At 33.3% G+C, this 27,012-nt stretch overlaps 1 protein-coding gene across 4 annotated transcripts in view; it reads right to left on the bottom strand.

The window, feature by feature from the left end:
* The window catches only part of LOC106880487 (uncharacterized), a 127,472-nt gene that overhangs the window by 12,093 nt on the left and 88,367 nt on the right, over positions 1 to 27,012 (bottom strand). Inside the window, exon 1 of one of the 4 annotated variants that reach the window (XM_089356047.1) lies at positions 25,691 to 26,827. The exons of the other annotated variants lie outside the window; for them this stretch is intronic. Within the exon in view, the coding sequence (XP_089212173.1) occupies positions 25,691 to 26,773 (1,083 nt within the window). The 5' untranslated portion in view covers positions 26,774 to 26,827. Of the gene's footprint in view, positions 1 to 25,690; positions 26,828 to 27,012 lie in introns of those variants that run through there. 4 annotated transcript variants of the gene reach the window in all.

The raw sequence follows: 27,012 nt of genomic DNA, 5'->3' as shown, positions 1-27,012 counted from the left end.
GTTAAGCAATGAAAAGCAAGTCGAAATTTATAGAAAAATAAATTATATTTAAGAATTATGATTGAACAAACAATCGATGTTTGTTATAGATAGCATTGTTATAAAGATAATTCCTTTGTTCAGCGTGTCAATAACATCACTTCCAGGTAAATATACAGTTATGTAGAGCTAATTTTTTTTTTCTTTGTGTACATAGTTATATGCACGAGCCTACGTTTGGTAATTGTGCATTCAAATGTGCATTATGCAAAGCAGATATTCCGGTTGAGTGAAATTTTTAATTTTAATAGCTAGAAATGCATCAATTCTATGGACAATAATAAACGGTAACTCTAGAGACGAATAGTATCCACAGACCAGTGAAACCAGCCTAACATGTGTATCTCCTAAAGAACACAATATATAAAAAAAAAAGCTGTTTAAAACTGAATGGCGTATTTAATTTATTCCGTTTATACACGTAGCACAGAATAAAAATTGAGCCATTACTATAATCATACTTAGAATAATAACCAGCACAATTATCTAAAAATCACAATGTAGCGCTAAGATTATATTATGCAAATACTGAAAGTATCAATATACTTTAATTTTCTAAGAGCGGATACTAGGCTTTAAATGAAGCAAACTCTCATCTGAAACAGTTGTTACCTTCTTTGACCTTATTACCTTTGGATGCATGTGACGTCTTGCTACAAGGAATAACGGTTTCCAATTTTGACAAAGGACCAGCAATTTTGCTGAGAGGAGTTATTCAATTACAAAGATCTTGGTACATGAAATGTACCTAATTCATATATTACAAAAGAAGGGAAGCCAACTGTATGCGTATGATGATGATAATAATAATAATAATGATGATGATAATTATTATTACTATTATTCAGGTCACTGCCTGGAATCGAACTCGGAATCTTGGGTTTAGAAGCCCGCGCTCTTAACCCCTACGCCATATGCCCGTGAGTGTATGGCGTAGTGGCCTGAATGATAATAATAATAATAATAATAATAATAATAATAATAATAATAATAATAATAATAATAATAATAATAATAATAATAATAATAATAATAATAACATCGAAAAATACCGTAGGAATGAGAATTCAGGTTCGAAATTTCCCAGGATTGTAAACTCGGCGCCGTATAAAAAGCCACTCTGACTGAAATATATATATATATATATATATATATATATATATATATATATATATATATATATATATATACATGTGTATGCGTGTGTGTTTGTGTGTGTGTGTGTGTGTTTGTGTGTGTGTGTGTGTGTGTGTGTGTGTGTGTGTGTGTGTGTGTACATACATATATATATATATGTATATATATATATATATATATATATATATATATATATCCCCCTTTTCTTAGCTCTCCTGAAAAAAGAATTTCTAACTTCCGGTCAGCCATTATTAGCCATTATTATGATTGACCGTTGACTGAACACTATTCAATTTTTTTTCTCCGTGTTTTTCTCCTTGTCTCCGTATTCTTTCTGTTGAAGAGCGTAGCTCGAAACGTCAAAGACTTTCCGTATTCCCGAGCGTCATACTAATACATCCTTTTGTTATTTACACCACCTGTCCTCGTCTGTTGTTGTTTTTTCGTACATTCTCCTATATATATATATAAATATATATGCATACATACACTATATATATATATATATATATATATATATATATATATATATAGTGTATGTATGCATATATATTTTTTGAGGTTTTGCCTGTGCACGTGTGTGTTGCTGTGGTAGATTAAATGCAGGAAAGCTCATTCTATCCTTTCAAGATGATAGATCAATTGTATTTTATATAATTGATGGTAAAATTAATTACCAATTATTAAAGTATATTCTAGAAAGGATACTAACAGTATATTATCTGGAGGAAATCTCTTTTACACCCGGAAACTTAAACACATTATAAGTTTTACTTTCCTTCCGTTAATTGAAGTAAAGAGAATCTTCAGTTTTGATATTGCGAGTGCTTTATCCGGCATCGTGCTTTTAAATTGATATTTCATTTATATATAAACAGAAAAGAAATTACAAATCATTATCACATGGGCAAAGTAACAGCTTATTTATTTAAACAATGGGTAAAATCTGATTGACAATAACAAAGCGACATTCGTAATACATGCTTATATACATACAAAATGCATTACATACACGTATGTACCGCTGTATGAACATAAAGTTTTATGAGTATCACTAACACGTATTGACAATGCATTAAATATTTTAGTAGAGCTAATATAATAATGCATTTGTAAATAGATATTACTTTTATGTATTAGCAACGCATCACATTAAAAAAGATGGGAAATTAAGACACGGCTATTAATCCAATATGAAAGCGTTATATTACATGTAAATGCCAGTATGTGCGGAGGGACGGCTGTGTGGTAAAGAGCTTGCTTCCCAACCCCATGGTTTGGTGTTCAGTCGCACTGTCTGGTACCTTGATCAAGTGACTTTTACTCTGTCCCCTACGGTCAGCCAAAGCACTGTGAGTGGACGTAGTAGAGGGAAACTGAAAGAAGCCCGTGGTATGCACACACACACACATATATATATACATACGCATACACATATGTACATGCACACATATATATACATACAAATATATACACACACACATATACACACACACACACACACACACACACACACATACACACACTGATAAATGTATACATGTATGTATATATCAAAGTATGGGGGTTTGGTTCACAGGTGATCTAAACGATTAGGTACACTAGATTATTTACTTTATTTACATTTGACGGATATAGAACTAGGTACGCTAGGTTGATATGTTCGCGTCTTTTTCTTGGAATGTCTGTTATATCAGGACTTTAACCCACATAGATATACGCATGATTGCACCTAAGAACTCATGCTTTGGGTTCTATAATTTCAGAAAGTTGAACTATGAACTTTTATGTTTCTTTTTTCTCTTCCCTTTCCATCTCCATATTCTTTCACTCCCTTCCTCTATGTTTTCATCTTATTGATATATACCATTCTCATTTTCCATATCTCACCCCCACACCCAATTTGTCTCTGATGACGGAATATTCCATGCTCGGGGATATCCCAGAAACAGCTATAAGATGTTGAGTTTCTTCCGGTAATAATATTGTATATGACTGGAGATGTTTGCCTTGCCTTAATGTATGACGTCCTGTTTAACAATTATGTGTGTGTGTGTGTGTGTGTGTGTGTGTGTGTGTGTGTGTGTGTGTGTGTGTGTGTGTGTGTGTGTGTGTTTCTGTGTTTCTCCACCCACGCTTGAGAATCGCTGCTGGCGTGCTTACGTCCTCGTAACTCGTAAGTTACGTCCTCGAAACTTTGTGATTCACCAAACGAAACCGATAGAATAAGTACGAAGCTTAAAAACTTAAATCCTGGGGTTCATTTCTTCCACTAAAAAGCACATTAAAGTTGGTGCCTCGGCATGGCCACAGACTGAAACATTTAAGAGGTAAAAGATATGCTTGTGTGGGTGTATATATATATATATATATATATATATATATATATATAACATAAAGGTGTCAAATCTTGTTTACACGAGAGTGTAGATATTCAAGACAGAAAAATATGTAAAAATGCACAAGAAGTTTGTATAATCAAAATTTATGCCAATAATTTTTGCAGTCAAAAGTTATTGTCAATAATAATGGCGCCCCCATGAGTTGAAACTGAGACTATGGAAGTTTGATAAGCGTTAGACGCGAAACCGCATCACCCAGTTTAGTGTATTATATAATGTTGTAATACAACTCTTTGTTTCATTATGATATTAATATTAGCATTAATTTTTATTATACAAACCTCATGTGCGTTTTTACATATTTTTCTTTCTTATATATATATATATATATATATATATATATATATATATATATATATATATATATATATATATATATATATATAAAGGGCATTAACTGTGTATTAATGCCTCACGCTATCGAGGGACTAAATAAGTAAAAAAACTACCAAAAATAAGCAACATATTTACCGAAAGCGAGGGAATGCAGCTTTTCAAAATTTATCTCTTAAAAACATTTAACTCAACGGTAGACCACTGGTTTCTCAATCAAATACAGAAAAAACTGTGAAGTAACCTGTATTCTTTTGTTCATCAGTACACGTATGGTCAAGATATATAAAAATAAACAAGAATCAACCTACCACGATGTAGCCATCACAGCAACGATGACTTTTGTTCACAATTATATATCCCTGAAAGAGATTTGAATTTATCCAGTTGCATCTCGGTAACATGTGCTTATACAGAATGATATTCAGCACTGAATATATTCTGATTATTTATAATATAATATAGGATAAATTCTTTATAAGAATTTATCAAGTAGTCAGCGTGAAAAAACCTCATAATGAAAAAATAACGAAAAATTTCGTAATGAAAAAATTCATCGCTTCTTCATAGATATATTTAATTATATATAAAAGGCATTAACTGTGATGGCTACATCGTGGTAGGTTGATTCTTGTTTATTTTTATATATCTTGACCATACGTGTACTGATGAACAAAAGAATACAGGTTACTTCACAGTTTTTTCTGTATTTGATTGAGAAACCAGTGGTCTACCGTTGAGTTAAATGTTTTTAAGAGATAAATTTTGAAAAGCTGCATTCCCTCGCTTTCGGTAAATATGTTGCTTATTTTTGGTAGTTTTTTTACTTATTTAGTCCCTCGATAGCGTGAGGCATTAATACACAGTTAATGCCCTTTATATATAATTAAATATATCTATGAAGAAGCGATGAATTTTTTCATTACGAAATCTTTCGTTATTTTTTCATTATGAGGTTTTTTCACGTTGACTACTTGATAAATTCTTATAAAGAATTTATCCTATATTATATTATATATATATATATATATATATATATATATATATATATATATATATATATATATATATATATATATATATATGATTGTATATGTACGTTAATGCCAAAATTACGAAGTGATTCCGAGCACCCAGAAACAGCTGTCGAAACTGTAACAACATGCGTCATCCTCTTGCATTTTCTGCTTTTTTGTACTCTGTGTACGTGACCTTTATTAATTTATATATATGGCCCTTTCCGCAGTATTTTGTTCATACAAGAATCAAAAATTTAGCTTGTTTATTTGGGAAAAATTCTTTATTAATTTTTGTCATTCGATGTCTTCAGTGTAACAGAACTCTATAGTTATAGTGGAAAAATTAAAATGTTTTGTTGAAGTGTAACGGGAAGTGTACCCGTCTCATTAAGTTCCTGAAAACGACAGAAATTGGTTGACGGATTCGTTTTCCTAAGGGCAAAATGAATTTTGTAGAAACTGAATTTTCACCTTAATCGGTCGGAGGAGTTATTTCCTAGCACAATCACAGTCAGCTAAGACATTTGATTCACTGTAAAACAAAATATTAGCCTATTAGAAGTCGTCTGTCTGTCTGTCTGTCTATCTATTCACATCACTCCGCTAGCTTTTTTTCCTCTTTTTCTCTGTTTGAAAATGTATATAAAATACGCGCCTTTATACATAAAATCTATGTGTTTCACCTATTCTAAACAAGAACATTAAGGGAATAAATTCATTTTCACATTTCAGGCGAAATATTTCGATAAAGATTCATGAAATAATTATATCGGATTAGAAATTGTATTTAAGATTGCTGAAGAGGTAAGAATTAGAACATGAATACTTACACTGAAATTTAACTGTAGTCCTTTGAATATTACACCTAGGCATGCTAGTGCTGTTAATATTCCGCTGATAATTTGCAATATGTAACCATTTCCGGTCACTAAGTTATTTGCTACTTCATACGCTATGACACAACAAATAACAATAAATGTAAACATTGAAATACCGCCTCCGCCTTTAGATATAGCATTTATAAATTTCAGCAAATCGCAAAGTCTTCCATGCTGGTAAATAATCTGATAAATAATTTTATTGAAATGACTGCGTAAGACAAATATTCTTCTATTTTCCCGGTGCATATTCCGCAAGACTTTTTCAAGTTTATCTGACAAACATTTAAACTCATCTGTCATATATGAGAATAACACAAGGTTCAATGCATTGCTTGGCATCGTTATTAGGTTTACCAATATTTGTGTCATGAAATTTATTAACAAAACAAATTCAAATAAGCCGCTTTTACGTGTTAGTGGGAAACCCATCACATCAAGAAAATATTCCGGTTCTTTTAAAACTATTGGCAATATAATGTGGACTGTAACACACAACACTAGAATTAAACAAATATTGAGTGCGATTTGAAACATTCCCATTTTATTATATTTAGTCATATATTCATCACTTTGGTTTACTGGAATATAACTACGAAATTCTCGTAGAAACTGAATGACAAATTGTCTATTCCAAATTATATTTATTGCAAGCATATTGGGAAATATCTTTAGGAATAGGAGAAGACTTTTTGCCAACAGCGGCCCGGTCTTCTCACTGGAGTACTTTGCTAAAATAAACCATGGCAAACGTATGAAATCAACAATAGACACGAAATACAACAAAAGTAGTAAACAATACAGAGTTCGTTTTTTTAATCCAGACGACTTCCATATGTTGATATTCATTTTAGAAGGAAATCTAAGAAATATTGAAAACTGTTCAACTTTCTCCAGAAATATATTTAGAGTAGTGCCTTTAACAGCATTTAATTTGTATTCGTCGGTATTTATATCCAGAGGATTATATATGTTAACAATAGTGTGATATGTTGCCTTACTTGGAAGGACAGTTGGTGGAGAGAGCAAAGCCATTCTATAATCTTGTACGTATAAAATTATTTTTATGAGCACTCCTGGCGGTTATAATGATCTGGTCCTGTATTAATATATAAATCAATGAACACAAGCCATACTACATATATATTAAGTATTCTTCCACTAAACTAAAACCTCACCCACTATGTAAGTAAACTAACCAGTTTTCTTTTCCATGGTACTCATTAATACGTTGTTTATTGTTGAGATACTAAATATTACATAAATAATCATACTAATTTATTTTATCTGACTGTGACAGAGCCATGATTAAATAATGTGCTATCTAACTGATATATGCAAACATAGGCAAGTAACTACTCGATATTATATGAAACACTAATGATAGCGGATTGGTTTTATCGTTAGGACATCGGAAAAATAACTTGCATTACATGTCTCGATTTAGTACGCTCCAAGAACAAATAGCACCGATGTCGACTTTGTTAATATAACAGGTGGGGCTTTGTAAGAGATTTCTTGAGTTCCCTGAATAAGCTTTGTTTAATGATGATGAAGAAAACACGCGTATTTCCAGAGGGGAATTAATCAAATCGCAAAGAATTCCTCTATACATATGGCTATGATGCCTCTCCACTACATCTGCTCGTTGTCAGAGACGCACATATCGTCAGCCGTTAAGGGACATGCTCAACTAGTTAAAGTGAGGCAACTAACAAGCATATCTGCAGTATTGCAGTATTGAGCATAATATTTGATGTACCCTATAATTCTAGGGCGTGCTCACGTTTCTAATTTCTTTATTGCCCACAAGGAGCTATACACAGAGAGGACAAACAAGGACAGACAAACGGATTAAGTCGATTATATCGACCCCAGTGCGTAACTGGTACTTATTTAATCAACCCCGAAAAGATGAAAGCAAAGTCGACCTCGGCGGAATTTGAACTCAGAACGTAGCGGCTGACGAAATACTGCTAAGCATTTTTCCCGATGTGCTCACGTTTCTGCCAGCTCACCGCCCTCAGCTTTGCAACTGCATGATTTCGAGTTGAATCCCAGACCGTTCGGCGAATGAATTTTCTTATAGAATAGAGACGACCATTGCTTTCTACAGAAAAAATGCGTGGATGTTTGCTGCATATTTATATGTGTGACTCCTTTTATGTGCGTCTGTATGTATGGGTAGGTGTGTGCCTAATTGCGTGTGTGTGTGTGAGTATGTGCGTTTGTGTCTCTGTGAGTGTGTGAGAGGGGGTACACCGTTGTTCGTGTTCCCACCGTTTCAACAACTGGTCATATGTTCTTTAAATCCAAGTGAATTAGCGTTAAGGGAAAAGAAAGAAAAAAAACCAGTTTACGGCTCCGTTTGTTGGAGTAATAATTGATCATCAGAACCGTTCGCCTTCATGACCCTGGTTCAGTGACTGACACGAGAATCATAAAAAAAATATAAGGCATTCTATGGTCAACGCTGTAGTGATTGTGTTAAAGCAAATTGCTTTAGCTGAACAAATGTCAGAACGTTACTATTTTTTCTAAATTACGTATAAAGTCTAATTCTCTGATTCGTTTCCAGTGAAACCTCTTGAAAATTGAAACCCTGTTAACCCTCTTCTCTATAGTTTAATTTTCACGATGCTCATTTTCTTCTACTGCCATAAAATCTACAATCTTCTCTATTTTTAAACAAATAGTTAAGCGAATAAATTCATATTTACAATTCAGGAAAAGCTGTTGATTATGACGTATAAAGATGAAGTCAAACTAATGCACTGCATTTAAGACTGTTGGCAGAATAAGATTAACAATTCGAATACTTACACTAAAATTCAGCTGTAGTCCTTTATATGTGTACAGTATAAATGATAGTGCTGTTAGTACTCCGCACACAATTTGCAATATGTAGCCATTTCCTGTGACTAAGTTATTTGCTACTGCATATAGTATAACACAACAGATTATAACGAATGACAATATGGAAATAGCGCCTCCGCCTTGAAATACAGCATTCATAAATTTCAGCAAATTGCAAAGTCTTCCATGCTGGTTAATAATCTGATATAGGATTTTACTGCAATGACTACGTGTAACAAATATCCCTGTGTGTTCCCGGATCATTTTCTGCATGACATTTTCAAGTTTATCCGACAAACATTTAAATTCATTTATCATAAGTAATATTGCTATAAAGAACATTATATTGTTTAGCATCGTCAGGAGATGAACTAATAAATGTATTATAAAATTTAAAATCAAAGTAAATTCAAATAACTCGCTCTTACGTGTTAATGGGAAACACATCACATCAAGAAAATATTCCGGTTCTTTTAAAACAATTGGCAACAAAATTTGAACTGTAAAACACATTACGATACCTAAAAATGTATGGAATTTGATTTGAAACATTCCCATTTTATTATATTTAGTCATATATCTATCACTTTGCTCTGCTGGAATATAACTACGAAATTCTCGTAGAAACTGAATGATAAACTGTCTGTTCCAAAGCATATTTATTGCAAGCATACTTGGAAGTGTCTTCACGAATAGAAGGGAACTTTTGGCCAACAGAGGCCCAGTCCCCTCACTGGAGTACTTTGCTAAAATATACCATGGCAAACGAATAAAATCAAAACTAAACACGAAATACGACAGAAGTAGTAAGCAATACAGTGTGCGGTTTTTTAATCCAAACGATTTCCATACATCGATATTCACTTTAGAAGGAAATCTAAGAAATATTGAAAGCTGTTCAAATTTATCCACAAAGATATTTAGAGTCGTCAGCTTAATAGGCTTTGATTTGTATTCTTCCATATTTATTTTTAATGGATTGAATATATCAACGACAGCGTGAGATGTTTCCATATTTGTAAGAACAGTTGGTAACGAGTGCAAAGCCATTCAACATCTGCATTTGTATAAAGTCATTTCTATCCGCGCGCTCAAGGTGTCAAAGCATTCTGTTCCTTGTGATTACAATTCTTTACTTATCTATATCTACATCTAACTATCTATCTATCTATCCATGTACATATATATATATGTGTGTGTGTGTGTGTGTGTGTGTGTGTGTGTGTGTGTGTGTGTGTGTGTGTGTGTGTGTGTGTATGTATATATATATATATGTATATATATATATATATATAGTGAGAAAGAGAGAAAAAGAGAGCGAGAGAGATATGGATATAAGTCGATGGAAACTTGTTATACTACTAAATTTAATTTTACCCGGCCCACTTTGTAAATAAGCTCTTACATTTACTTTCCATGTTATCAATTTATCCATTACTAATAAAATAACTATTTCAATGATAATGTTAATTCCTATTGGTTATGTTGTGATTGTGGCCGAGTTAAGATTCTGTAATGTGATATCTTGCTAATAGATGCAAACAAAAGTAATTAACAACTCGATTTTGTGTGAAATGCCAATGGCACCAGATTGGTTTCATCGTTGGATCATTGGAAAAAATACCTCGCATTATTTATCTCGACGTAGTACGCTTCAGGAATATCCAGCACATTTTTCGAATTTGTCTTTCATAACAATCGGGTTGCGTTCTAGTAAGGCGCTTGGATGTTCGTTACCGGGTTTAGCTATCCTTTGAGACCGTATGCTTTAGTGTCTGATCTAGAAACATATTTGATATATGCCATTTGGCCATCAAAACAAAAAGTGAGTCATACTCATTATTATATCAGGACTTAGATATAAAATATGTGTATGACTTCAAATACGTACAAAAAACCAAATGACATGATCATTGCTTGGGCGCCGTCTTGGTTGAATGTTTAGATTTCGGCTACGATTATACGATTATATCACCAAATACCAGTGATATTCTGCGGCTTGAAATTCTGCCTATCTTATTGCGTCTAATAATAAAATACATTTTTCATCAGGAACGCACTATGTACTCTTTTCCTTAATAATGTGATGAAAACGACAAAAAGTGGTCGACTGCTTTGTTTTTTGCTTTTAATATATCAGTAAATTTTATGGAAATTGCCTATTTTTTTCCATTCCGTCGTCATATGTAATGTATTCGCACACACACACAGACATTGTCGGCTAAATGATACACTTTCACGTCCATACAGAAAATGAGCTTATTGACATCAATGAATATATCTCATTCCTCTAATGGAACATAACTGCCAATTGGGTGTAGGTGCTGAAAGAAAAAGTGGCTTACATATATGTATGCGTGTATGTACGCATATTTGTATGTATGTACGGGTACGCAGAAATTCCAGGATCGTGTCCGGCGTGCTATAAGACCCCTCAGCTTCTGTTAAGCATGTCTCTAGAAGAGGGTCACTCAGATACAAAACCAGGTATGCAGGGAATGGCATTGGACATTTTGGTGATCTTTGTTTTGTGCTAGAGATCATGGCGTTCCCATATCCCTGAACCTGCGACTCATATTGGCACCAAACATCTAGCTCTGGCCGGTCTCTGGATAATTTCAATAGAGTGGAGAGGGTCAATGAAGTGTCGTGCAAGCCTTATTCGACCTAAAACTGTACAGGCATTGTTGACCTCTGATCAATATGTGCTGCTTCTTCCCCTCTATATATTTTATTTTCAACATGTATTCATCTTTACTTTTAGTATATATTTATTTAATTTTTATTCGGATGTCCTGCGGTGATGGCAAGGTGGCAAAGCATGCAGACCTGATGGATTGGAATCATATATAGTCAGTGACCTGCACGTAGGCGGCCCATGCTAGGTATAAAGTCGTCAGGCTGTCGCCCAAGAGAGTAACAGAATACGAAGTTTTTGCAGAAGCAGAGCGATAAAATGTCGATTCCAGAGTGTATTTATTGTAAGCATGCATGGAAGTATTTTCAAGAATAGAAGAGAACTTTTGGCCAACAGAGGCCGACTATTCTCACTGGTATGTTTTGCTAAAATAAACCATGGCAAACGAGTGAAATCAATAATAAACATGAAATACAACAGAAATAGTAAACAATGCAGACTTCGTTTTTTTGAATCCAGACGATCTCCATACGTCGATATGCATTTTAGAAGGAAACCTAAGAAATATTAAAAGCTGTTCAATTTTCGTCAGAAAATTATTTAGAGTTGTGTGTTTAATAGGTTTTGCTTGGTATTCATCGATGTTTATATTGAAAGGATCATACACATGAATGAATAAAATTATGTCTATGAGCACACTCAAGCTGTTAAAGACTTCTGTTTCTTATGATTATAGTTCCTTGCTAATCTTTCTCTCTCTCTCTCTCTCTTTCTATCTCTCTCTCTCTCTCTCTCTCTCTCTCTCTCTCTTTCTATCTCTCTCTCTTTCTCTCTCTCTCTCTCTCTCTCTCTCTCTCTTTATATATATATATATATATATATGTGTGTGTGTGTGTGTGTGTGTGTGTATAGCGTGAGAGTAAGGGGCAGAGCAGGAGAGATAAAGGGAAAGATCGGTTCATTAATTTTTATGATGTTTCCATTCGTTCGGGAGGTTGACGGTCGCCCTGAACGAGGTTGGTCCTCATATAGGTGGCACTTTGATTTAATGGAATATAACTACTAAATTCTTATAGAAACTGAGGCATAACTACAGGGTTTTACCCCCCAGACTTTGGGAGGTCATAACTTTCAGAAAAATGAATATTTTTTTAATGAAATTTTCTATGCATATTGTATTTATTATGTAGATTCCGAATATACAAAAATTTTCGGTGAAAGTGTTTTAGAATGGGGGTGGGGGACAATTTTCGGAAATTCCAACTGAGTCCACTTAAATTCTTCTTAACTTCCAGGAAAATTAATATTTTTTCATGAAATTTTCTACAAATATACCTTGATGTATGTACATTTCGAGCATGTAGGAATTTTGAAGGAAACAATTGCAGGTTATTTTTGAGAAGCGTTCCCCACTCGGTGGTGTTTCGGAGCAAGTCGTCCATATTTGTTTCATTTTTCTCTATTATGTGCGTATGTGCATCCGTAGATTTCTAATGAAGTAATACGCTGCTTCTGTTCTCTTCTACTTCTCTACTAGAAACGTTTACTTTGGAATTTACTTCTTTTGAGAAAAAAAATCACGTGCATGTTATTTTTAACGTAAGTTTTCTTATCACGGCTTCTCTTTTCTGCTTATTACTTCAATAGAAATCTACGGATGCACATACGCACATAATAGAGAAAAATGAAACAATTATGGACGACTTTCTCCGAAACACCACCGAGTGGGGAACGCTTCTCAAAAATAACCTGCAGACGTTTCCTTCAAAATTCCTACATGTTCGAAATGTACATACATCAAGGTATATTTGTAGAAAATTTCACGAAAAAATATTAATTTTCCTGGAAGTTAAGAAGAATTTAAGTGGACTCAGTTGGAATTTCCGAAAATTGTCCCCCACCCCCATTCCAAAACACTTTCACCGAAACTTTTTGTATATTCGGAATCTACATAATAAATACAATATGCATAGAAAATTTCATTAAAAAATATTTATTTTTCTGAAAGTTATGACCTTCCAAAGTCTGGGTGGTAGAACTCTGTAGTTATGCCGAAACTGATTGGTAGCATTCTTAGTCCAAATTGAATTAATTGCACACATAACAGTGAACACCTTTACCGACAAAACAGAACTTTCGCTTATAGAAACGCAGAGCCTTTAATAGAATAATTTGTTAGAATAAACCACGGAAGGTGTACTAATTCAATAGTAAAAATAAAATAGATGAAGAGGACACAGAAACCAAATCGGTTTGTCAAACCAGACGAGTGACAACTTTCTATACTAAATTCAGGAGAAACTTTGTACAGAATCGAAAGCTATCTAATTTTCTTCTGGGGTGAATTAAGAATACTATCGCTCATTGAATATGACTTGTATTCTTCAATATTTATATAAACCAAATGATAGTTGTCGATAATATTATGTGACGATTCCCAATCTGGAAGAAAATTTGGAACGTTGGTAAATATTCCAAAGCCATTAGACTTTTATATATGCACAAGTTCTGTTAATTGCACACTCCTATAGATATAGCTTTGTTTAATGTGTCTGTTTGCTTGATTACATACTTGCAAGCAGATTACACACTACATCAGGCAACACTAATATTAGTATATATACTAAGTGATTGATTATCAACTGTCCTCGCAGCAGTTTATAACATCGCCCATTTGGTACACACAATAAAAGGTTAGTTAGTAATTAAATAATACATTGCTGAAATTACGTTTAATATAATCAACTCTTCAGCAGATGAGTTATCGTGAGTGTGATCATGTTTTCATTCTACAATATGAAGGTGTTACTTCTACAAGAAATTAGACCACTTACCAAGTTTTCATAACTAATTGCTCTTGTTCAATCTTCCAATACAAAAGTGGAAAAAATGCATAGACATATAGATACTTAGATATGCACACTCACATATATATATATATATATATATATATATATATATTCATCATGCATTTCCCAAAAGGATTACAGATTTTTGATGTATGGAGTATCAAAAGATTCAGTACTATTTCGGCTACAAATTAAACTTAATTTCCATTCACATATTTATTCTTAACCAAAAGTAACAACCTCATATACTAACCAAACATCTCCACAACTTAACACAGTCCAAGTTAACCCTCTCCACCTATACAAACCATCCAATGGACGGGATGTCGTTTGCTAGTATATATATATATCGAGAATAACAAAGTAGTCAGAATGCTGGATGATTATATATATTTATATTTATTTATATTTTTAGCGCTTCTTTTATCGTGTTTATCAAAAAAGTGATATATATTAAGTTTGCTTGGCCTTTTTATATAAAATTGAAAGTGATGGTGCTTTAGAGAGAGAGAGAGAAGGGAGGGTGATGGGGGAAAGAGAGTAACAAATTAGAAAGGAAAGTGCAGGGGTGAGAGAGGAGGAGAGAGTGGGTGATGGTGAAGATAAAGAAGAGAGAAATGACGTATGAGTGTTTTGGTGGATTGGAGAGGAAGGGAAAAGAAAGAAGAACAATTTTTGAGAGGGAGGAGGAGGTGTGGTTTTGCATCAGTGAGGTCAAAAACAACATATTGAATCAAACAAGTCTGACCGCAATGATAAAAAAGCCTTTCCTCCTCCTCCTCCTCTTCCTCCCTGTCAAACTTTTTGATCTTTCTTTTTCCTTCCTCTGCAAACCACCAATACATTCCTACTTTCTCTTCTCTTCTCTATCTTCATAATCACCCACTCTCTTTTCTTTTACCCCTGCACCTTCCTTTCTAATTTGTTTCTTTCTTCCCCCGCCTCCCCCCTCACTTTCTCTCTCTCTTTCTAAAGCATCATCACTTTTAATTTTATACAAAAAGGCCGAGCAAGCTTACTATAAACCACTTTTTTGATAAATCCGATAAAGGAAGAAATATTTATAATCATCTAACATTCTGACTACCTTGTTATTCTCAATACATATATATATAAATACATATATATATATATATATATATACATATATATATATATATACATATATATATATATATATATATATATATATATATATATATATATAGATATATATATATATATATATATATATATATATATATATATATATATATATATATATATATATATATATATATATATAACGTGAGAGAGTTAGGGGTTGGGGGTACAACCCCCTAAGGGATAGCATCTATCCAGTATACTGCTGGGAGGGTACCCAATTATTGCTACGCTAGTGCTATACTAGGTGCAATCAATGGGAGCGGGTAAAAGTGGAGGTTTTACCCAAAATTTGTGTAACAATTAGAAAATGGAGGATAATATGCTGAACCCAACTACTTGCAGACGGTGTATCCCGTTGAATTCATTAATTTAATTCATAGCAAAAGTGACAAAGGGAGGAAGAAAAGAAAAAGAAAGAAAGGGCCAAAGTACAGGTGTCCATGGCAGACTATGTTATTTTGCCAACATGGTTTACATATAGAAGTACAAAGTACATAAGGAATTCGAGGATGAACAGAAGTTTAATCTTACAGCTGTTACGGCCTAGTTTTGGCAGACCCCATTCTATCCGAATATTCCTTTCCGGGGTGATTATCGGATGACATTTTGAAATGGGGTTACATGCCCGAACCTCTAGGTCTCTTCAGAGATTCACAAAGGGTTACATACAGATGTAGAGCAAGAGGTAAAAACAGAGGTGTGGTAGAGACCAGAAGAAAAACAACAGCAAAAATAAGATAGAAATAAAAATAAAAATACAATTGAAATCAAAATATAAATAAAAATAAAAATAAAAAATACAAATAAGGGTACAGGAGGAAAAAAATAATAATAGTAGTAAAAAAGAATACATAAATGAAGGTATAGCATGTGGGACATGCAAACATATAGAAAAGATATATGTCAAAAAACCCTTAGAAACACAAGGCACCCAAAAAGCCTACAAACATTATAGATAGATCGCTATAGGCACTCCAATGCACATCTATATGTGTTGGTTCGTGTGCACAGCCTTACTCGGATGTCCCCTTACTCTCATGTGTGCATATACAAGTTTTTATAAGCAAACATTCCACCACATACGTTGTTTGTGGCATCAGCTCTATTAGCCGTATCTAGAAAGCTGGAAGTGTTTTTTAGAAAGGAGGTTTTGTTGAGTGTGTGTGTGTCATTTCTGTATATATTGGAAGGTTCTATGTAGAAGTTCATTTTATACAAGTTATTAATGGAGAACATTAATTGCTACTAGAACATTAATAACTTGTATAAAATGAACTTCTACATAGAACCTTCCAATATATACAGAAATGACACACACACACTCAACAAAACCTCCTTTCTAAAAAACACTTCCAGCTTTCTAGATACGGCTAATAGAGCTGATGCCACAAACAACGTATGTGGTGGAATGTTTGCTTATAAAAACTTGTATATGCACACATGAGAGTAAGGGGACATCCGAGTAAGGCTGTGCACACGAACCAACACATATAGATGTGCATTGGAGTGCCTATAGCGATCTATCTATAATGTGTGTAGGCTTTTTGGGTGCCTTGTGTTTCTAAGGGTTTTTTGACATATATCTTTTCTATATGTTTGCATGTCCCACATGCTATACCTTCATTTATGTATTCTTTCTTACTACTATTATTATTTTTTTCCTCCTGTACCCTTATTTGTATTTTTTATTTTTATTTTTATTTATATTTTGATTTCAATTGTATTTTTATTTTTATTTCTATCTTATTTTTGCTGTTGTTTTTCTTCTGGTCTCTACCACACCTCTGTTTTTACCTCTTGCTCTACATCTGTATGTAACCCTTTGTGAATCTCTGAAGAGACCTAGAGGTTCGGGCATGTAACCCCATTTCAAAATGTCATCCGATAATCACTCCGGAAAGGAATATTCGGATAGAATGGGGTCTGCCAAAACTAGGCTGTAACAGCTGTAAGATTAAACTTCTGTTCATCCTCGAATTCCTTATGTACTTTGTACTTCTATATGTAAACCATGTTGGCAAAATAACATAGTCTGCCATTGACACCTGTGCTTTGGTCCTTTCTTTCTTTTTCTTTTCTTCCTCCCTTTGTCACTTTTGCTATGAATTAAATTAATGAATTCAACGGGATACACCGTCTGCAAGTAGTCGGGTTCAGCATATTATCCTCCATTTTCTAATTGTTACACATATATATATATATATATATATATATATATATAAAATTATTTAAAATTATAATACAGGGTATCAAGGGATACCACCACGCTGAAAAAATAGCAGTCAAATCCTGACTCCAAAACCACAATAAATGTCCGCAAGGCACGATTAGCCAAGACGAAGACCAAATAAACCAGTAAAAATAATAAGATAATTTCAAATCCTGGATTTCTGGCTTTGCATAAATTCTCTGCCTTCATCAGTGAAATATACTCAAGTACATAAATACAAATACATGTATATAAACAGTATACTTACATATACGGACGTATACACACATATATATGCACCTATGTACACGACTAGCTTAAATAGCCCGCCTAAACAACTTCTCGTGCGATCCCGGACAGGATATCAGCGCAGTAAATACACTGACAAAACTAATTTATATAAATTATTTATTGTGGTTTTTGAGTCAGGATTTGACTGCTATTTTTTCAGCGTGGTGGTATCCCTTGATACCCTGTATTATAATTTTAAATAATTATTACCTTTGATGGTTTTTATTCCCATGCTGACCACTTGATAAGATCAATATTTTAAATACCGATCTTATCCTTATTTATATATATATATATATATATATATATATATATATATATATATATATATAATAACGGAGTTACGACGCAAAAACGTATATATTTAAATGAACATATCTATCTTCTTCAATATATATTTCAGTATAAAGAAGTCATTAAGAGACTTAATAAATCAAAATTTCTTTACACATCTTCAGGAAAAATAAATATAACACCAGAAAACTACATTCGGTTTAAAAATACAAACCGTTCATGGCGAAAAAATTTCACAATTACAAAAACCGAACAAATTTTTTTAAAGTTCTTTTTGTAAAAACTTTAAAACATTTTGTTCGGTTTTTGTAATTGTGAAATTTTTTCGTCATGATCGGTTTGTATTTTTAAACCGAATGTAGTTTTCTGGTGTTATATTTATTTTTCCTGAAGATGTGTAAAGAAATTTTTATTTATTAAGTCTCTTAATGACTTCTTTATACTGAAATATATATTGAAGATAGATATGTTCATTTAGATATATACGTTTTTGCGTCGTAACTCCTTTATTATTATATATATATATATATATATATATATATATATATATATATATATATATATATATATATATATACATATATATATATACATACATATATATATATACATATATATATATATACATGCATATATATATATATACATATATATACATACATATATATACATACATATATATATACATACATATATATACATACATATATATATACATACATATATATATACATACATATATATACATACATATATATATACATACATATATATACATACATACATATATATACATACATACATATATATACATACATACATATATATATATATATATATATATATATATATATATATATATATATATATATATATATATATATATATATATATATATATATATATATATATACTAGCTGACTACTCGGTAATTCCTAGGAAAGCGGGGCATATCCCTTGGTTCTGTTCTCATAATTGTTTCGCTAATCAAATAACAACAATACAAAGTATGTAGCCATTAAAACTGGTTTTGTGCATTTACAGAGAATACCAAACTGTCTTACACAGGATCTTGTTTTTAGGAATTCCCAATAAGTTGTGAATACCCAAATTGTGAAGTCAGTTATGCAACAAAATGAAATTAGCTGCCCGATAATAAGAATTCAAATAAAGTAACCGCCAAAAAGGCTTTAATGCGTTCCCAGAGTATATAGAACTTAGGAAGAAATATTAATAAATTATGTATACTAAAATCACGAAGCATGTTAGCAATTTAAAGTAAATAACTCTGAAAAGGGCTTTTGTGCGTTCCCAGAGAATATTACCTTCAGGGGCGCTAGTGTTGGTATATTCGTGAATAAATAACTAACCGAAATAAGTGGATCTATTGTTTAAGAAAATAATATTTACTTGTTTACTGGTTGTACTGAAGAAATTGCGAAAATAACTCTAACAGTTCAAATACTAAGAAATAAGCATACTCAATTTGATTTATACCAAAAGATTTAAGGAAAGTGAATGGGTTATTTCTCTTGGCTGTTAAAATCTGAGCGAATCAGTTATTTCCCTTGGATGTTAAAATGAAACATATTAGATATATATAAAGATCCATTCCAGGGGCCCTATTATCAATTATTTCAACAATCTGAGTATGTCATGAGGTTTCCAGACATGAGTTCTAGTCACGTGTCAAGTTTCATCAAAATCGATAAAACGACATAGGAGGAGTTAGCTAGCAACTCCACAAACACACCCACAGCCAGAAGTCCCCACTTATGTAGTAGATACAGTTAGATAAATATTTAGAAACATAGATACATTGCTGCATAGATGTAAATATGTAATTAGAGATAGATACAATTGTGTGCATATATATTTATGCGTGTGTCCATGTAAGTATGAGTATAGGTATAAATGTGTGCAAATCTTGGAGTGTCTAAATTTACATATCTAAAGTACGATTTGTGACGCTGTATCTTCTCTGTGCTATGGGAATGAAAATATGTATGTGAAAATATAGGCATAACGAAATATATACGAAAATATAAAGACATAACGAATAAAGTGTTATATGAGATTCAAATATATAATTTTAGTGATAATAAAAATTTAATTAAAACATAATTCTTACATGGAAATTTAGCTGTAGACCTTTATGTATTGCCGGCAAACAGTATACAATCGCTATTATACCATAGATAAATTGTATCATGTATCCATGTTCTTTTACTAAGTTATTTGCTATTCCATATGCCATAAGACAGCAATTAAAAAGTAAAAATATCCATGTAACTGTATATGTACTTTGAGATATTCCATTGATAGATTTGAGCAAGTCACAAAGAATCCCATGCTGATTAATTATATGATATAATATTTTGTTGTAATTAGTACGCACAACAAATAATTCCGTATTTTCAGTGCGCATGTTTTGAAAGACGTTTTCAAGTTTCTCCGACAAAAATTTAAACTCATCTTTTAAAATAGAAAGTGATATGTAGAAGAGTATGCTATTCGATGCTATCAGTATATAAGTGAATACACTTGTCATGCAGTTTAATGCCACAACATATCCATAAAATTCGCTCTTAATTGATACTGGAAATGCTAAAGCATCTAGGAAACGAATCCCGTTATTTGACAAAATTGGTAAAAGACCCTGGGCGACAAAAGGTATCAACAGACTTAAACATATCTGAATTTTAATATAAAGCATTCCAAATTGTTTGTATTTAGCCATATATTCAGTATTTTGGTTCATCGGAATGTAACTACCGAATTCTTGTATTAACTTATTGAAAAGTTGTCTGTTCCAGATTATATTTATTGCATTCATACCGGGAAAGAATTTGAGAGATAGAAGAAAACTTTTCGCTAATAGAGGTCGAGTATCTTCAGTTGAATAATTTTCCAAAATAAACCAAGGAAAACGTACAATTTCGCTTATAATAATAATGTAGAGCAATAAAAGGATACAGTACAAAATTCGTTCTTTTACTCCTGATGATTTCCAAGTTTTTATATTCATTTCAGAAGGAAACCTACATAAAATTGTAAACCACCGAATTTTCTCCAGGAATGAATTAAAAACAGTGTGTTTTATAGCTTTTGACTGATAGCTGTCCATACCTATCTCCACTGACTGATATGTGTCGAAGACTGAATGAAGTGATTCCATGTTTGAAGAAAACTGTGGATAAAGATTTCTAAGAGTCATTACATATTTTGGAAGCAAATAGTGAATATAACGCACAATCGCAGCGAGATCGAGTTTTGATTTCTGTGTCTGAAGGAGAGTTCATAATTTACATCTGCGAACACTAGCTATAACATTTATAATCAATACATAATACGTTTTCATGCAGTAAAGAAATCCACGCCCAGATGGTAAATACAATATCTCATTAGTTTGTTGATTGTATATAAACCCATAATTCATCTGGAGTTTTTTATTATCAATTCATTAGCTGATGTTCTCTAATGACTTTCACCGTGTATTAAGTTGGCTATAGGTTATACGAGCAGAGAAAAGTAAGGGAAAATGCCTATCGCAGTAATACATTAGCCATATTTCCTGCAGCCTAATAATATAATTTTTTATGCACAAATACATAGGCATATAAATACACAAGCTGACGGTCGTATATGACGATATCATTGCATCCAAATCCTGAAAATTTTATCGACTGCGAAATAAATATTGTGAAGAAACTAATACTAAAACCAAATCTTAGCTTAGAAATATTGTTAATTATAACTGTGAAAGTAAGAACAAAAGCCACATTAATGTGGCGATGTACATGCCAGTCAGCTACTTTGTCTAAATAATGGATGCAGTAATAAATGTATCATTATTCGTGATGATAATAATAATAATGTTTTCTACTAAACGCACAAGGCCTGAAATGTGACGGGTGTAGTCAATTGCATCAACCCCAGTGTTTTGCTAGAACGTAATTGATAGAGATCGAAAGAATGAAAGTGAAAGTCATCTGCGCGGGATTTGAAATCAGATAATAAAGACGGACGAAATGCCGGTGTGCTAACCATTCTGCCAGCTCACTGACTTAATAATAATAATAATAATAATAATAATAATAATAATAATAATAATAATAATAATAATAATAATAATAATAATAATAATAATAATAATAGCTCATGGGAACTGCCCATATCCTACGTAAAATACTGTCTATGTGATCTCAAATTTTAAAGCAAACACATAATTTTCTTATGGTTTCTTAAACATTCACTTGAACAAAACTGTACAAATCCAAATATATGGTACCCTAGGCATAACACCTACATGAACTTCTAACTTGTTGTCTCTTGAGGTCTCTGGGTGAGACTTGGATCTAACTTGTACAAATGCAAAGCAAAAGTCAAACATAAAATAATAATAATAATGATGATGATGATAATGATAATAATAATAATAATAATAATAATAATAATAATAATAATAATAATAATAATAATAATAATAATAATAAAAAAATATGTCCTGATGCAGTACCAGGTAGTGGCTCCCATGGGTTGTGAGCTTACCTGATTGGAAGTGTTATCATGTACATTATTTTGTCTTGGTATAAAGATGGGCTACAACAAATATTCTGCTCAATACCAGAGATTTGCTTGTAAGTTTTTTTTACCTTAACTAGTTGAGCATGTCCCTTGGTGGCTGACGATATGTGCATCTCTGATCATGGGCAGGCGTAGGCAGGCGTAGGCAGACATAGGCAGACGTAGGCAGACGTAGGCAGACGTAGGCAGACGTAGGCAGACGTAGCCATGTGTTCAGAGGAGTAGTTTGGGGTTTCATAATAATTCACCTCTGGTAACGTAGGTGTTTTCCGCATCACCCTTTGACAAACCTTATTCAGGAACCTTTTGATCAGGATGGGCCTCATTTTACCTGGGATCCACCTGCGAGGTCATGCGCCGTTCGTCCTATGAGATCACCATTTTGAGATGCATGTACCTGGTGTACACATTTCAGACGCGTAGTCATGATGGATATATTGGGTTTCGTATACTTGTATCCTAGTATCACTTTGATGGCATGCGCTATCTCTCAACCAATCAATCAATCAATCAATCAATAACCATAATAATAATAATAATAATAATAATAATAATAATAATAACGATGAGGATAATGATTATGATGATATTTAGAATGCAGACTCCATTAAGTGTTCTTCCTCTCACTATAAAAAATATAGCTTCCCTTCTAATAACACTATCGATGAAGCCATTACCGCTTTAAGTAGCAGTAAAAAGAGGAATACGGACGAATGGATGGTTATCAGAAGTGGAGTTAGAAACCATCAAAAGAAGGATATCAAGTAATGCTGGTCATACGAGAAACGGAAGTTGCGCAATAGAAGAAATGGATAATTGCCAAGAAGTATATATTGCCGCGAGTTGTGCGAGAGTCGAGACCAGATAGTAATGAGCTGAATTTTGGTTCTAGTAAATGCAGAGGAGACAAAATTTATATGCGACTTCAAGAAAGGTGACAAATGGAGACTAAATCAAGAGACAAGTAGAGTCAATAATGTATTCAAGTACGTTGAAATTAAGAATATCACACAAACAGATAAACTCAGACGTAGGAGTGGCTGTGTGTAAGTAGCTTGCTTACGAACCACATTCAGTCCCACTGCGTGGCACCTTGGGCAAGTGTCCTCGGGCCGACCAAAGCCTTGTGAGTGGATTTGGTAGACGGAAACTGAAACAAGCCTGTCGTATATATGTGTATATATATATATATGTGTGTGTGTGTGTGTGTGTGTGTGTGTTTGTGTGTATGTGTCTATGTGCGTGTGTTTGTGCGTGTGTTTGTGCGTGTGTTTGTGCGTGTGTCTGTGTCTGTGTTTGTCCCCCCATCATCGCTTGACAACCGATGCTGGTGTGTTTACGTCCCCCTAACTTAGCGGTTCGGCAAAAAGAGACCGATAGAATAAGTACTAGGCTTACAAAGAATAAGTCCTGGGGTCGATTTGCTTGACTAAAGGCGGTGCTCCAGCATGGCCACAGTCAAATGACTGCAACAAGTAAAAGAGTAAAAGAGTAAGAGAGTCATCAAGGCTTCAAATAAGTTTGTGACAGAAAGTCTGGTACTGAAGACGAATGCGAACAGAACGTTGACAGAAAGAGAAGGAAATAAAGAAAATCTTGGCGGAAAAGAATCTCAGGAGATATAAGCTGTCGGAGGAGCAGTAACTTGACAGGGAAAATGAAGAAGACGAGAAATGAAGAATGATCGCAAATTTGAAAAATTGGAAAAGTATGCTGTTGATAAAAAAAAAGGACGAAATGTTGTAGTTGGAGGAGTGGAGCAGCGCATACTTGCCAAGAAGCAAAGCTAGCTATGTTTGAACTACAGATTAAACAAAACCGACAAAACGATTGTTTAGAATCGACCAAAAAGCATTTTATCATAATTAAGGGTGATATAGAAAGCAAAAGATTAATCCCTACTGCTGATGAAAGTCAACAGTTTTGGAGTGATATATGGAGTAAGCAAATACAACACAATTCTGGAGATAAATGGCTCTGTAGCCTGACGTTTATCCCAGCAAGGATCTACCCCACTTTACCGAATACAGTATCAGAAATATGAGCAAAAAGATGAGCAACTGCAGGGCAGCAGGACCTGATGGTGTGCAGGGATTTTGGATAACAATGTTCAGGTGGTGCCATGATCGCACATGGAGAAGAGAAAATCCCGGAGTGGTTGACCGAAAGACGAACAGCGTTGTGCATGAAGTGTACATTGAAAGGAAATGCTGCCGACAATGACAAGCCGATTTCTTACCTTCCATTGACGTGGAAGTTACTATCAGGAGGGATTGCAGAAGGAATGTACAAATTTCTTGATGTTGACGACACCTTAGCGATGAAACAAAAGGGTTGCTAGAAGGGATGCATAAGTATTGGACACTAATTATTGATAAACAAAATTGTAATGCATGAGCGTAACCGAAGGAGGACAAATCTGAGAATGGATTAGATTAACTACCGCAAATCTTGATACGATTCCACATTCCTGGAACGCCGAGTGCTTAGGATTGTTGGAAGTGCAAGGCATAAAACGTATTTTCTGAAGTGAAGTATGGTGGGGATGTACACCGTACGTACAAAGCTTGGACAGCCTGGATATCAGATGAAGGATTTTCCCATGAGATAACTTATCACCATTACTATTTTTTTCTTTGTAGGATTCCTCTGACCTTGGCGCTGAAGAAAAGGAACATGAGATAGGGAAAATCTCAAAGAATCAAACATCTCCGCTTCATGGATGATTTGAAGCTGTATGGCAAGGATGAGGCACAAGTGAGTGCTTTGGGGAATATAGTCCACTAGATTAGTACTGATATCAAGATGGAAATCGGACTCAAGAGGTGCGGTATAAGAAACCTGAAAAGAGGTAAGGTACTGTTCCTAGCGAGGATAAAATTACTTAATGGAGAAGCGATTAAACAAGTCGAAAAGGAAGGTTATAAATAACTTGGTATACTAGAGTTCAATGAAATCATGGAGAAAGAAATGAAAGAACAGCTAAGGGAAAATAATAAATATAATACTTACGCAGTAATTAATTTGTAGAGCATTATATATCACCAGCAAAACCATCACTACTGCACATATTCCAAATATCGATTGAATCCCGTAGACTTTGGAGCTAACTGAGCCGTTTGCTAATTCATATGTTATAAAACAGCATTGAATAGCGACCAATATTACAGTAAGTGTACATCCAGCTTGATTTACTGCGTTTAAAGCTTTTAGTAATTCACAAATATTCCCATGCTGGTCTATTATCTGATATAAAATTTTATTGCAGTCTGTACGCGTTAGAAATACTCGTGTCTGTTCACTTCGCATTTTCCGAAAAACATTTCGAAGTTTCTCTGACAAACATTGAAACTCATCTTTTATAAGTAGCAGAGTAATACCGGACATGGATTGAACAGGCGATGAAAGCATGTAAGCCAACATATTTGTCATACAATTTAGTACTAAAACAAATACAAAATACTTATTCTCACGGGATCCTGGGAAAGCAAAGACATCTAGATAATAATGCGGATCAACCAAAACAAGTGGTAAAATTATTTGGAGTGAAATAGATAGCAAACCCACAGAACATATATTAGTTTTGATATAACACATTCCTCTTTCGTTACACCTTGCCATATACTCAGCATCTTGGTTTACTGGAATATAATCACTTAAGTCTCTCAACAATTGATTTATTGTTTGCCTGTTCCAAACTACATTTATCGCAATCATAGCAGTAACCATCTTCAATAATAAAAGAAAACTTTTCGCTAATAGCGGTTCAGCATCTTCAATTGAATAATTTACCAAAATGAAGTATGGAAATCGTATAATTTCTATTATGAGAATAAAATACAGCAGAAAGAGCAAAATAAAATAAATCCATGTTTTCAATCCAGACGTTTTCCAAATTTTTATATTCATTGTTGACGGAAAGCTGTACAAAATAGAAATGTGTTTAAGTTTCTTCAGAAACGAACTTAGAACTGTTTCTTTTAGTGTCTTTGATCGATACTCCTCGATATTTATATAAAATGATTCATACATATCGTTAAACGTATGAGCTGATTCCTTACTTGAAAGAAGTGTTGGTAAAGACTGCAAAGCCATTACAAAGTTGCATATGGACAAAATAAATTTCTTGCACACTCCTGTTCACCTACATTTAGTCTGTTGCGTCGGTACGATAGACAGTATCACTCGTCAGACTACAATATTTGTATTATTTATACGAAGTAATTAATTATTAATTCTCCTCGTAGTCAATTAAAAACTCACTCAACGGGTAAATACACTAAAATATTTACTTTCTAGCTAAGTCATATTACATTTAATATAAGCAACACCCA

The sequence above is a fragment of the Octopus bimaculoides genome, chromosome 8, assembly GCF_046866305.1.
Source record: "Octopus bimaculoides isolate indiv1 chromosome 8, ASM4686630v1, whole genome shotgun sequence".
Taxonomy (NCBI): domain Eukaryota; kingdom Metazoa; phylum Mollusca; class Cephalopoda; order Octopoda; family Octopodidae; genus Octopus; species Octopus bimaculoides.
Note: the sequence above shows the minus strand (reverse complement) of the source record. Positions and strands in the feature narration are given on the sequence as shown.